The 13,556-nt window shown below is 39.4% G+C and overlaps 1 protein-coding gene across 1 annotated transcript; it reads right to left on the bottom strand.

Moving 5' to 3' along the window:
• Positions 1–1,909: 1,909 nt before the first annotated feature.
• lin28aa (lin-28 homolog Aa) lies at positions 1,910–10,845 on the bottom strand. The gene is made up of 4 exons (XM_062422938.1): positions 10,836–10,845; positions 9,807–9,979; positions 5,437–5,621; positions 1,910–2,129 (listed from the first exon to the last, which is right to left on the bottom strand). The coding sequence occupies exons 1-4, from the start codon at positions 10,843–10,845 to the stop codon at positions 1,910–1,912; spliced, it is 588 nt and encodes a 195-aa protein (XP_062278922.1).
• Positions 10,846–13,556: the final 2,711 nt, after the last annotated feature.

Genomic DNA, 13,556 nt, shown 5'->3' with positions numbered 1-13,556 from the left:
TGGAACATATATTCAAAAGAGATTAAACTGAATATAAAAAGAAATTAATGCATCTTACACATGATTAGTGCAGAGTAACATTGCATTGGTTACTCTGCAATAGGTATCACAAAGGGGCCTCTTTTCTGAGAGGCTCATTGTGCACAAAAAAACAAAAGAAAAATCACACAAGGCAATGAAATCAAACTAAATCACAGTTACGTCAGTCCCAACACTATGTACCTGTACAGTGTGTACTGTATAATGTTACTCCTCTGTTGCAATATATTATTGTTACACTGTTTTCATACTACATTGAATTATTGTTAAGGACAAGTTGTTATAACGCACATATGTACAAAGTAATACGAGTACCTGGATGTTAAAAACGTGTTACCCAAATATATTCTCAACTCATATGTAGCTTTGAATGACATCTGGCAGTTTTTTATGATATCTGGCCGAACATACATTGCCGAGAGGCTTCAAAAGGAGCATTATGGAGAAGCTGCAGCGCTCATGGATGAAAATAAATACGTAGTATGATTTTTTTTTTAAACGCTTTAGAATAATTTTACATATATATTAATTGGGTGTAAAAGTCTTGTCAGCATCTCCTGTAAAACGGGAGTAAAATGCTGATTAGCTAGCTAGTTCTATATGCTCCTCAGTGCAGGCTTGGTGTTCCTGAACTATCACCCTACTAAGGGTTATAGGGAGGTAATGTCTTAAATAACTACCTAGAAATGGATCACTCTGGATATAAACAGAAACACCAGCCTTCCAACATCATGTCTGATTCTGCCTCATTTTTTTCAAGTATCAAGAGGAGAGCTAGCTGGACCCCTCAGTAACTCAGTCCAGGTCAAGTATCTTATTAGAAGTGATGATGTACATGCGTTCAGTGTAGTTATCATGTTTGTTGGAATTCTATCAAATCCAAATTGAGGTCATTATGCAGCAGCAGTATTTCACACAGCAGCCAATAACATGAGGATATACTGTAAATGCTTCTGGTTCCCAGAAACATGTACGTTATTGATTCTAAATGACAATCCTGCATTAACACTGTAGTGCAAAAAGGATCTGATTTAATCCCAATTCAAATCTCCAAAACTGTATTCCGAGCAGAAAATATTTGGTTAGGATGACAGTTTTAGTAGCAGACCAAACATGCACCAATGAGGTAGACTGTGCACCTTTAAAACAGCCAACAAAACGCTGGATGAAAAGAATGAAATGATTTTAAGAAAACAACAACAAAGAAACCAACTCTGACCAAAAGCTGGAAAACACTTCTGGTCTGACATTCATTTGGCCCCAGGAAAACTGGACGGTCAATTGCAATATTGGCAGGTGCCAATACATTGCCTAAAGCTATACCCTAAATCCCGTCCCCTGTGTTTTCATGAACCCTCCCATTCCCCATGCGATATGCAAACTAACATTCATTACAAAGGTACCAACTGTCACTGAGGTGTAACAGTCAGGAAGGAGACAAAATGGTAAGGCAGCAAAAGTGTAGGTCTATACTAAACACACTGACTGACTATTGCGCAAAAACAGAAGAGGTATAATGCCTACAGCAGAGGCATAAAATAAAAGAAAACCTATAAGAATTCATCAAGATAATCTGTTATATGGCATTGCTCACTACAATCTCAAACCCCCAAAGAACAGCAATGATTCATACATTTAGAAAGCGTCCTGAGTGCAATAATACAGCAGTATTCCTGAGTGTTACACCAAATGAAAAACAATGACAAAAGAAAATTTCAGCAACATTCTTCATGAGAAATCTTTTTAACCTGAGGTAGTTCCAAAAGCAGCTTCAACAGGTGGAAGGGGATCTGGCATCCCACCTCTCCATCAAAGCAGTTTGATTGGCCTCTGTGCTTCCCCCCGGCTTCAGTGTTGCCCAATTCCTCGTTTAATCAGAGGTTTCGGGAGGTGGTGCCGAGTGGCCGTGCTCCTCCTCTTCCCCTTTCAAGGAGGACGGTTTTCCCTGAGAACCCGGAGAGGACTGTTGTGCTTTGATTGGACAGTTGGCAACCATGTGGTCAATGCTCTGGCAGAAATGGCACTTCTTGGGCTGGGGTGGTAACTTGCATTCTTTGGCGTGGTGGTCCAGGCCTCCGCAATTGTAGCACCTGCCAGAAAAGAGTATGTGTTTAAAGACATATCACAAATATGCTGTGAATAATAAGTTGTGATCTTATTTTTCAATCATAATTCAATTCAAATTCAATGAACTAGTTACAATTTGTTAAAAGCACATTTTCTCCCTCTCTCTCATTGAAACATCCCAAATCTATGAATATTCAAATATGTGTCATTTAAAAAGTTTAATTGAACTAAGAGTCCACTCTGTGCATGTTTACTGGAGGCTTCAAGTGTTTTCATATCACAATTGTATATTGAACCATGGCTTCCAAACTAGCTAAATCATGCATGTATCCACACACTCTAAACTCCGATTTAAGTGCAAAATGTATAAAGGGGGAGGGAGGGTCAGTAATGTAGCAGGGTTGTGTATTTCTTCTTCTTTCTAGTAACATTTTTGGAGGAGCAAGACGGGACCGTATGACCTATTCAGATGTATTGTATGACTTGTTTGCTAAACAGGTCAAGGGGGGATGCACAAAAGTTTTAGCTTTATGATCAGGGTGTTAATTTGTTCTTGAATTCTCATCACATGAACAGAATGAGATGAGTTAAGTTCACAGTTGTTACTGATTGAACCCTAACACATGTTCTCTTTATTTATTGTCTACATCCTAACAAAAAACAGAAGTAACTAATTATGTTTAATATGTGCACGTTTTTCAATGCCGTTGGTATGCACAAAGCTGAAACCTTGGCCTGGTTCCCTCATTCGGTGGCTGTAATAAGCCCTTTTTTTTTTTTAGCAACCACTCTATTTGTGACAATTTAAATAAATATAAAGATTCAGCACCTTTGCCCACCCAAACTACCTTCATACAGTCCCTCAACAGGGTAAAACTTCCCACCTTTCAGCAGATGGATGTGAAAGCTTTCTCTCTACATACATCATTTTGCATATTGAAGCTCAAACATCCAAATGAAATGACAATAAGCAGAGCACACTTTTAAGTGCAAGGGTAATTTAAGTTGCACCCGTTTGCCACTAGATGGCAGTATTTCACCTGGAATGACTTGACTTTACATTTGCTCATAAATCTTGCAAGGGCATTCCAGGTCACACCACACTGCTCTATGGGGAACATAGAAAGTTGAACCACTTCAAAACATGTTTCAACTTTTCTTAGATTGGCAAAAATTCCACTCAAAAGCTATGAGTAAATCTAATTAGCAACATTTTAGGCGAGAAGGAGTGTTTTCAGAATCTAGAACAACAATTTTGTGGCAGGGCTCCCATTTTGGAGTTAGCCTACTATGAGTACAATGCAGCGTCACATCTGAAGGCATCATGAACAGCTTGCCCTATTTATCAGTTTGTCACTGCTGAAAACAGGCTTCCCGTTGTACCCTATTGTATCAAAGTAAGACACCCGTTTCATCAGTTGAACTAGAGAACTGAACACCATGAGGGGTCAGCGCGAGCCATAAGGGTACCATCAGCCCGCTCTGTTTGGACATAATCTATAGAATGGCCACGCGTGCAGGGGCGGTAGACAGATGGGTAGTGAGAGTGGGACGGACCGTTTGTGCCACTGCTGGCCCCCTGCCGCCATTGTAGCAGCAGATGAGGTTTGGACAGGGCGGCTGCCGAGGGGTCAGTATGGCTTTGTAGCAGTGGCCGTTGGGGTGGTGTCAAGGTCTATACCGTCACATCACAGAACTTCCCTACATCAGCATCGATCAGGAGGCAAGTGAGGGAAGGGGAAGTGGTCCTTTGTCTCAAAAAGCTGCAGTAATGACCTCTGAACCCTGACCCGCACCACCTTCCCCTCAGTTCTCTTACCCCCAAACCCATCCCAGCCCCCAGTCCTCTTGCATTTACTCATACACCGTTGCCATGACAACTGTGACCTTTCACCCCCTTGCCTGGGCTCTTGCATCTGTTATCAATTAAATGGACAGGAGCTTTTTCCCCTCTCATATATACACTCACAAAGGTGGTCTATGAAATGTGGAGTGAAAAACAGGGGTTTGCTTTGGTGACTAATCTTGAACTCAGAACTAAAACTGGTCCAAAATACATCTGATGATCAGAAAATAAAACCTTGAAACATCATCCAATGTTGCATATTCAAATACGTTAACCAGGAACGATATCTTATCCATGGATCAGTGTGGTCTAGGGAGAGTTATTGAACCACAGCGGGCCTCCCAGGACTCTTTGAGGCGGTAATGATCTCTGTTCTCACACTGACTACACTCTGGCTCTAATCACAACTGACAATGGGGTGAAGCTGATATACCTCTAACCCCTCACTATACTGATATTCAAAGAATGACTCAATAATCAAGGCCCCCTTAGCATTGTTGCCTTGGCATGAAACCCTGGGATATAGAAATGTAGAAATATTTCAGGAACAAAGATACATTGTTCTTAGGAATAGCAGCATTAAGTTTTTAGCCTTTTGTGACTTTAATTTGCTCTTTTCAAGGATCATGTATATGTTCAGATCAAAGGAAAATACTGTTCAGTTTTTCCTACAGCATCAAAGACATTCTTACGGCTACTTGAATCATAACGAGATGACTAGAGCAGTCATGCATCTGTAAAAGAATTTACATCCTCTATAAGGAAGAAGTCCTGGAATTACCCACATACTGTGAACGTTTCTAGATGAATTGCATTTGAATTTTGATTTGAGTTATTAGTTTGGTTTTGGAGCTTCACATCTCATTGGTAGATGAGGTTTAGAAAGAGAGAGAGTCAGTGGGTGTGAATTCACTAGGGGCAGAAGATTTAAACAGTTATTGATCCAGGTCACACGTCAAGCCTGCTGGTGTGACCCTTGCTAGGGCTATAGGTGGGGGTTGGGGTTGAGAAGAGGAAGGAAAATAGGGAGAAACTAAAAATACTATTGTATGTCAAACTGAAAACAATGACTGTTTGTGGACTGCTGAGCTGTTGAGCTTCCAATGGTACTTAACATAAAAAGGACCTGTAGTCGTTTTTTTAAATCTGAATTCAAGACCTAATCTGAACATTGTAATTAAAGGAGTTCTCTGGTAATGCTAGTGTTGATTAATGGCTGTCATATAACTATCTATGATTATTGGGAGTTCTCCAGCTAGATTTTCTGTAAAATGTCTTCTGATATTGATTCGTTATGCACTCAATGCAGCAAAGAGCGCACATAATGAGGTGTACTACTATGCAGTATCTCATAGAGGCTATGAAATTATACACTATACTCGTTTTTGCGGTTAATGTGAAATTGATATATTTCAGAACACTAATTTTGTTTACTTTTGGAAGGGAGCAAAAATGTAAATGTCTCCCAGTTCGTCCCTGCTTACCGATCTCCTTTCGAACGTCGCTTCTGGACCTTCTTGCCTTTTGGTCTCCGCTCGCTGCCCACACAGTGGATGCCACCTGGTCCTGTAACTCGCTGCGACTCCAGGCCCTTCGATGACTTCTTGAAGGTAAACTCCACCGCTTCACCTTCCTTCAGGCTGCGGAAGCCTTCCATATGCAACTTGCTCTGAAGGGCAGACAGGGAGAGGTATTAATCATCAAAATTATTGCTTTGATGTTTAGGAACTCCCTTTGCTTCAGGATAGCAAGAGTCAAATCACAAAGGGATGAACAAATGTTTTTTTCTTATCACGACATACAGCAGATGCAAATAATTGTGACACATAGTGATACTTTGATTTTCACACCATCAATGACCATATCAACTCCACAGTGAGCCCGTGGAGACTTTGATCCTTGAAAACAACCCCCACCCATTCCTCACTGTGTGATACTATCAGAACCTGATATGACTTATCAGGTATTTTGGTATTAAGGTGATCATGATGTCTCACTTGACAAATAAACCAACATGACAAAGCTCACTGTTCCCACTCAACCCAGTCGTTTAAAGACACTGTTGCTTAACCCTGCTTTGTCTTTTTTGCTGTGTTTGAGTGGTAAACCTGATGAGGATAACCTTCAACCCATCCCCCCTCCGGAGGAACAGCATTCCACACTGCCGCCCCCACCCCCATCCCTCTTCCCACCCACATCACAAAGCTCCACTAACACACTGACCACCATCACTAACCCTAAACTGCAGGATGCAGTGGTTAGTGTAAGGGTTGGGGGTGGGGTGAGAAGGCAGCGTGGCTTCTCTGGGAGGTTGTGGATCAGGGTGACATTCTTTGGATAGTTGTTTGGCAGAAAGACATGTAAGATAAAAGTTGAGGGGAAGCACTGTTAGTCTAAATGACTGACATCTCTGTTTGATACCACTGACTCAATAGGTGACATCTTGTTAGTGAAACCACATCGAGATTTCATTTTGTAGCATTTTTTGACGAAGAGCAGAATCGCAGAGGCTGACTTGCTTAATTAATGAACAATGGGACGACAATAAAATTGGAGGTTTAAATATGTAGAGAATAAACAATAACCTAGCCTCCTACATATCTAAATACTCCTTTAAACTATTTTCACCTGAAATGACCTTTGAGAAGACACCATTCTCTGTACTGGTGTGTTGCCAGAAGCATTTCCGATTCCCAAGAAAAAAAGGAAAAAAAGAGATGAACGAAGGTGTGGCGTAGTGTGGTTTTGAAGATAAAACCGCAGCACCTTTCTAACACAACATGGGAAATGCCTAAAGCCCTTTAAAATTCCCTTGGTGGGATCCTGAGATTACATTGTCAAAACTATCGCAGACTGTTGACAAAGATCAATGATGTATCAAGTTTGTTTTGACAGGCATTTAATCCCATTTTGTTTCTTTAATTTTTGGTTGAATTCACATCCGTCTTTAACAATAATTACAAGGCCGTGTTTTACCGTAACCAAACCCACAAGCAATCAAACTGACAAACGCAGAACACAGGGTTTATTGTGAGTAAAGTCTGAGTGTTAAAATCAAATCCAACATTACAAGACAATCCTTTCAGACCGCCTGTTCCTTAAAATATCTAAATCTCCAACATAGACGATCACAATAGTCAACCCATAATCACGCTTGATTAAAAAAACATTTGAATAAAACAAAAACAAACAACAGCGTCATCTACTCTAATCCCGTGACATTCACTAACAGTTGAGCATCTGCTGCAAAGTCCTACGCAGCGAGGAAACACGATTGGTGAGCCATGACATTTGAGTGGTAACATACATGGATGTATGCTGAGCCCCAATCCCATCAGGCCATTCTGTTCTGGTGACCGTTAACCCACTTCGTCCCCCATGTGTGACCTTCCCCACCCCCATAACGTACCCTCAGCAGCCACATGCCCACATCAGGTTTAACAGAGTTACCCGCAGGCAGGTACGGGATCAGAGTGGGGCCTTTAACTTGAATGACCTGATGCTGAGGCATTATTAGTGGGGTCTACTGTAAACTCGGTCCAGAATGTGTCTGGAAGCCAAGTGAGACAGAGAAAGACATCAGAGCTGTGAGGGACAAAAGCAGGACTGCTGCTGAGAGAGGGGCTCGGTCACGGCCGAGGGGTGCTTCATTCAGATGCAAGGCTCCATTGTCCACCTGCACAAAGGCCAGTGGATCCTGGGAGTTAATTTTCCTTGACACGCGGCCGCTAATTTTAGGGTTGAGGCCTTTTACATTGCCATAACCACCTTACATCCATCATTGACACGTGTGCGTCTACCTTCTTTTTTTTTGTGTGACAGAGGCGCAAGCCAGTCCAATTAATTATTGAGTCCTTTTTTTAGAAAAAACAAAGTGCTCAAATTATGTGGTTGAAGCTTCTTAAATGTGGTCATTTTCTGGTTTCTTTGGTCTTCTGTGGCTGTAAATGGGTTGTCTTTATGTTTTGAGACTGTTGGTTGGGTCAAAACAGCACATTTGAGGTTGCACCTCAGGCTTTGGGAAACAGTGATCAACATTCATCGTCATTTCCTGACTAACTCTAATCCTAACAAATAACTAATTGAGAAAATAATCGCCAGATGAATCTATAATTAAAATAATCGTTAGTTGCAGCCGTAATCTGAAGCAACAATCAACTTGCTTTCAAGATGAAAAGGGGAACCAACTTCTTTTTAATTTATTTTAAAACTCCAACTAGTGGTGTAGCTAACTGTAAATTGTGTTTTGGTTTGCAGTATGAGTAATCAAAACCCAACATCCTGTGCAAACAGTCAAACAATATTTCAGTTACAACTGCTCCACAGAACATTTAAATGTCTCTATATGCATCATCATCATCAAACAGACAGTAGGAAGAGAGCTGCTTGAGTCTGACAACCGTGTGTGCCAACATACAAGCTGAACAGAATTAAAGTACAACATTGTGGATGATATGTCTAAATGCGTGGGTGCATTTGTAACAAAAGAGGGTAAAAGGAATTGTACTTTGGTAGATAAATGTCTCCACAGCTGGGATCTCCTGTCCTTTTTTAAAGGTAGTATAACACACTAGCACACAAACACACAGGGGGGGTTGAGCAGACAGAAAAGAGCCTTTAATCACTTTATGACAGGAACCTTGAGGTGAATGAGCAGCTAGAGGGGACTCCTCTCATTCACATGCTAACCCTTTATCTTATCAGACAGCAATGGAGGCACACACTCACACAAGAACTGGGAGGGAAATGCACCCCCTCCTCCGCATTCCTCCCACGTTAACACTTGTATTTAAAAAAGGTGAATGAAGGTTTTGGTTGAACCTGGCTAGACTACTATGTAGAATGGAAAGAAGAATGGAAAAAGTGACTAATACAAGGGGGAAAAGATGAAATGAATGCAAACTGATTACATTTATTCAACAACTGTGACAATTTTAACAGCCCTCGGAGAAAAATACTTAAGAGTGACACATAAATATATTATCTAAGTTACATCAGTTTGAAATGGAACCAGAAAAAGAGATTAACTAGGAGTATAACTTCCTAAAATGGGTTTGTGTAAAATGCCTATTTTGACGTCATGATTAAGCTGTTAATTTAGATGATCTGTCCATTTCTTCTTGCTCAATCTGTAGTTCCAAAAATCACTCAAAAATCATTTTAACAGCTTCCTTTTAGTTAAGTTAGTTCATCATATTCCAAACGTGACCAAATATCGACTTTTCAAAGGCTTCAGAAGAGGATCAATCACATGCCTTCTCCTTTTTTTTCAGGAGCTGTTTTCATGCAGCTCACATGCCTCTCTCTGATCAACCAATCTTGTGTGCATTTTGCTGCCAACTTGAAAGCTCTTTTAAGCATTAAAAACTACAGTTACTCCTTGATCGCATCATATTAACCCCCTACCACGAGGGAGGCCCTGCAGCTCTCCTCTGCAACACGTGTTCCCCTGAGAGAGAAACACCCACCACAATGCTAAAAAAAAACAAGGATCTATGCAAAGCAATTAAAATACCATGTATATCTTATTTTTCACCAACACGTGACAATGTAATATTAGTTTGATTGCTTGTGATGCACTTGTGTGTTTTTTAATCACTATTGTTGACTCTTTATTTGATGAGTCACTGTTTTTAACAGGCAGACTAGTTTGGAGGGAGAATTAATTAAACTGCATTGGAAACAGGTGGGATGATCTCACTCCTGCTGGTAAGAAATTTCACTTTCATTAGATTTTTGGACCAAATAACTAGATATTGTGTTGTAGTGCAGATGTGCACATGGTTCATCCAAGTTTCTCGGGTTTTTCTGACGCTGATAATAGTTTCAGCCACGGAGTAGATAGTCGTCTTACCTGATGGACAAACACATCAACCGGCTCGTCCAGTGGCACTCCCTCTCGGTTGGTCATGGACAGGAACCCGAAACCCATGCGGACGTTGAACCATTTGCACATGCCGAGCCCGTGAATAGACTGTGAATCCTCCTCGGTGCTCGGTCCTTCATCCTCCTCGGTCTTACACACTCCTGCAATGAAAAGTCCTTGTGATCTTAGTAAAAAAGTTCAAACTCATACTGTGACAAAGGAAAGTAGGTTTTTATTTTTAAAAAGCACACACTATATCACCCTAATAAATGTTTTAAAACCCCGAAAACTTTTCTTTCGCTTTGCTGCATCATTAATCAATACCAATCAATTAATCGAACAACAAGAGGCATTAAAGCAGAGCAGCATCGGACTTTCACTCTCACTGAATTAAGACACGAGTTTATGCAAAATTAAGCGGTGTTGTAGGCTGCATGATGTCAGAATTTCTAAAGAGAGTTTAATGCACTATTAGACACACGGATCGCACATCACATGTGTGAACAATGCCTTAAAATGTTCCACCACAATCAAACAGACAGTTCTTCACAAAACGACTCAATCAACTCGAGAGATTGAGAGAGAGAGAGAGAGAGAGAGAGAGAGAAAAAAGCTAAATAAATATATAAAAATGCAACTTATTTGGTTACTCAACCTGGGAATTCCTGGTTAGAAACGGAGCCCATGTTTTCAGTTCTGCCTTGAGTCAAAATTAGCACCCAAGCTACAGTATCCTTTTTTTAGCCCTCAAACTGGGTAATCCTCACAGATTGCCACTTTCATGCAAAATGCTGTGAAAAGCAGAAGCTGCGCAGCGAGAGGGAAAGCGGGAGAGGGAGGTAAACAAAGGGGGGCTGGCAACCTATTCCCCCTAAACAATGAGGGGTGGGGGGCCAGAATTTGCTGAAGAATACCCCCCTTTAAAATTTTCAAAGACAATGCAAGGAAACCCAACCCCTTCAGAAACCACTTTTATAACCCCCTCCCCTCTAAAAAAAAAAAAGCTCCCAAACTTACCTTCTGCCATGTTTGTGCGCCAGTGGTCACTGATGCTGTCTCTTTCTTTCTGTGGACGTGTTTTCCCCTCTCTCCTGCAGTGGTCAGTTGGTCAATACTAAATGACCATTTCTCATCCAACAAACCCCCCACGCACACTCTCGGTCATGTCCACGTGATTCACAATTATAGTCCCCAAGGATAGATTGTATATTTTGTGATGGAAAGGCCCAAATGTGGCAAGTGACCAATCACTCTTAACAAAATCCCCCTAATATTCTTATATTTCAACCAGGACTGTATATAGTTGGTATTTAAGGTTTTTTTTTTTTTTTTTACCTTTACGACTTTACAGTTACTGTTTTACAATTAATGTGTCCTCCAATGGTGAAGCAGGCTATTATATATGTGTTAATTTAAAAAAAAAAAATGACCAAACTTGTGACTTAAAACTGTGAGTTACAGCCACTCGTAAAATAAACCAGTATTCTATCCCAAAAAAAGATGTTTGACTTTTAAAAACCACAACACAGGTCGAATTAAATATAATTCGGTTTCTGAATTAACCTCTTAAAATATCATATTTTCACCCAGGAATAAAATAAGTAAGAGTTAAATCTTTAAAAACGACCAATTGGACGATATCTAAGGTTAATTTAGGTTAATTTGAAGTGTTTCTATGAGTAAGAAAGTGTACTTAAATGAGACATTAGGAAGTAACATTTACTTTATCGTAGTCCACTGCATCTCATAAATGGTCAGTAATGTGCACATTTATTTCCTTGGTTATAGCTACTGTCCTGACATGCCAAAGAGCGGTTTGTGATCAACATGGGGGGGGGGAGGGTGTCTCTGTGCAGAGGTGAAACAGCTAAACTAAGTCCAACAACGAGGTAAGAGTGTAGAAGAAACGGACTTGAACTAAACAAAAGGATAAAAAAAAAAAGAAAAATCAGTTAAAAAAACAAAACAAAAAAACAGCCAAAGAAAACAAGCCAAGCTGGTCAAAACGGATCAATAGTGATTGATCACATCATGTTAGGATGTTGACTCTTGCCCTTGTGGAATGATGGATGGATGAATCAAAGACAGGGAAAGTGATCTTTTAACTAAGCACTAAAACACAAAACAAAATCCTAAATAACGAAAAAGATTACGTGACTAATCTGTAGCAGTTATTTATTTTCACTATAATCTTATCCATAAGTAACTAAATGACAAGATGTGTGTTTTTTGGTCATAGGTTTAATTCATTCTCTGCACAATAAAACATCTAAAATTAAAAAATATTATCAGATGGGGGTCTGTGGTCTAATTTGTCACAGTTGGAGAACCACTAATGAACTGAAACGATTAATAATAAGTAGTATGAAAACGAGCTACTGTTAAATTTAGTCATCCTAAAATTAAGAAAAATATGTCTGAAAAAATATTCGTTTATATTATTCTATACCAATACATTTCAGCAGGATAAGTTCAATTAATTATTGGATTTTTATATGTATGTGTTTGATAAATTAAGAAACGGGTCATCTTAATGATCGGTCTCCACTTTGTGTTTTTCTTTTTTAAAGTTAAGTTTGATTATTTTTAAGGACAATTATCTGAAATTTGCTTTTAGTTTTTACTAAGTTTTTTTCTTCTGTGAATGAAAGACAGCACAAGTCCCATCTCTGACTATCTGATAGATGCTTCAGAGTTGACTTCATCACAACTACCACAACGACCCCTGGTGGACCCACAAAACACGCGTTTTATAACCTTAATTACATAATTGACGGCATTTTTTTTTTTAAAAAGCAGAAAATGCTCAAGTCCCAAACTATGTGTTGAAATGATACATCGTGGCATTTCACGTTTTAGAAGTTGCTTATAAATAAACTGTAGAAGTATTATACATAAAACAGTAGAGTCGCAGGATTTAATCTGACAACTCTACATCTACAAAATAGAATAAACAAAGGATAATTCAAGTAAGCATTTTTGCCTCTAAGAACCATTCATATCTTGTTTTGAAGCCACAACACACCGGAAAGATTTAATTAATTAATTACGGTGTTTTTCTTTTTTTGTCATTTTTATTTACCATCTAACGTCTGTGCGATCATTCTTTTATTTATTCGTTGATTTATTTTAGAAAATCTGTTTTTGATTCGTGAGATTTGGATATGTCAGATGTCAGCTGGTTTTTTATTGAGCTTTTTTTTGGGAAAGTTTGAGTTAGATGTATTTTTTAAGAGTTAGAGCAGTGATGGCATGGTAAGTCATCAGCATGTATTCCAATGATAATATATGTGCTGGATCAGTACCTACATCCCACAATAAGTCATGTTTCATTTGTTTTTAAATTACCACGATGAACCAAAACCATCAGCTTTAAACTGGTATTTGAAAGATTAAAAAAATAAAAAATAAAGCAGCAACACACATTTTATCTCCTCTAACTCCTTTAATTTGCCCTGTCGCGTGCATAAACTTGGCACAGATTTTCAGAGCACAATCTTGGCAACTTCTTAAAAAAAAAGAAGGTAATGTAGTTTATGTGCTTCTCACTATATCTGACTTTTCTTTCAGCACCTTGGACAGTAATACCCGACAGCCAACCTTACAGTCATGACCGGTGGAAGTTTGATGTCTCTGAAAAAGTTTATTTTAGACCGGATTTTATACAAAGCATCAACTAACTTAAAGCCCAGGCTGCACGAGGCATATCTATCAGTCTCAGATTAAACTGAGTAGGAA

Source organism: Scomber scombrus, chromosome 7 (genome assembly GCF_963691925.1).
Source record: "Scomber scombrus chromosome 7, fScoSco1.1, whole genome shotgun sequence".
NCBI classification, from domain to species: domain Eukaryota; kingdom Metazoa; phylum Chordata; class Actinopteri; order Scombriformes; family Scombridae; genus Scomber; species Scomber scombrus.
The sequence above is the reverse complement of the archived record's forward strand: the minus strand, read 5'-3'. Positions and strand labels throughout refer to the sequence as shown.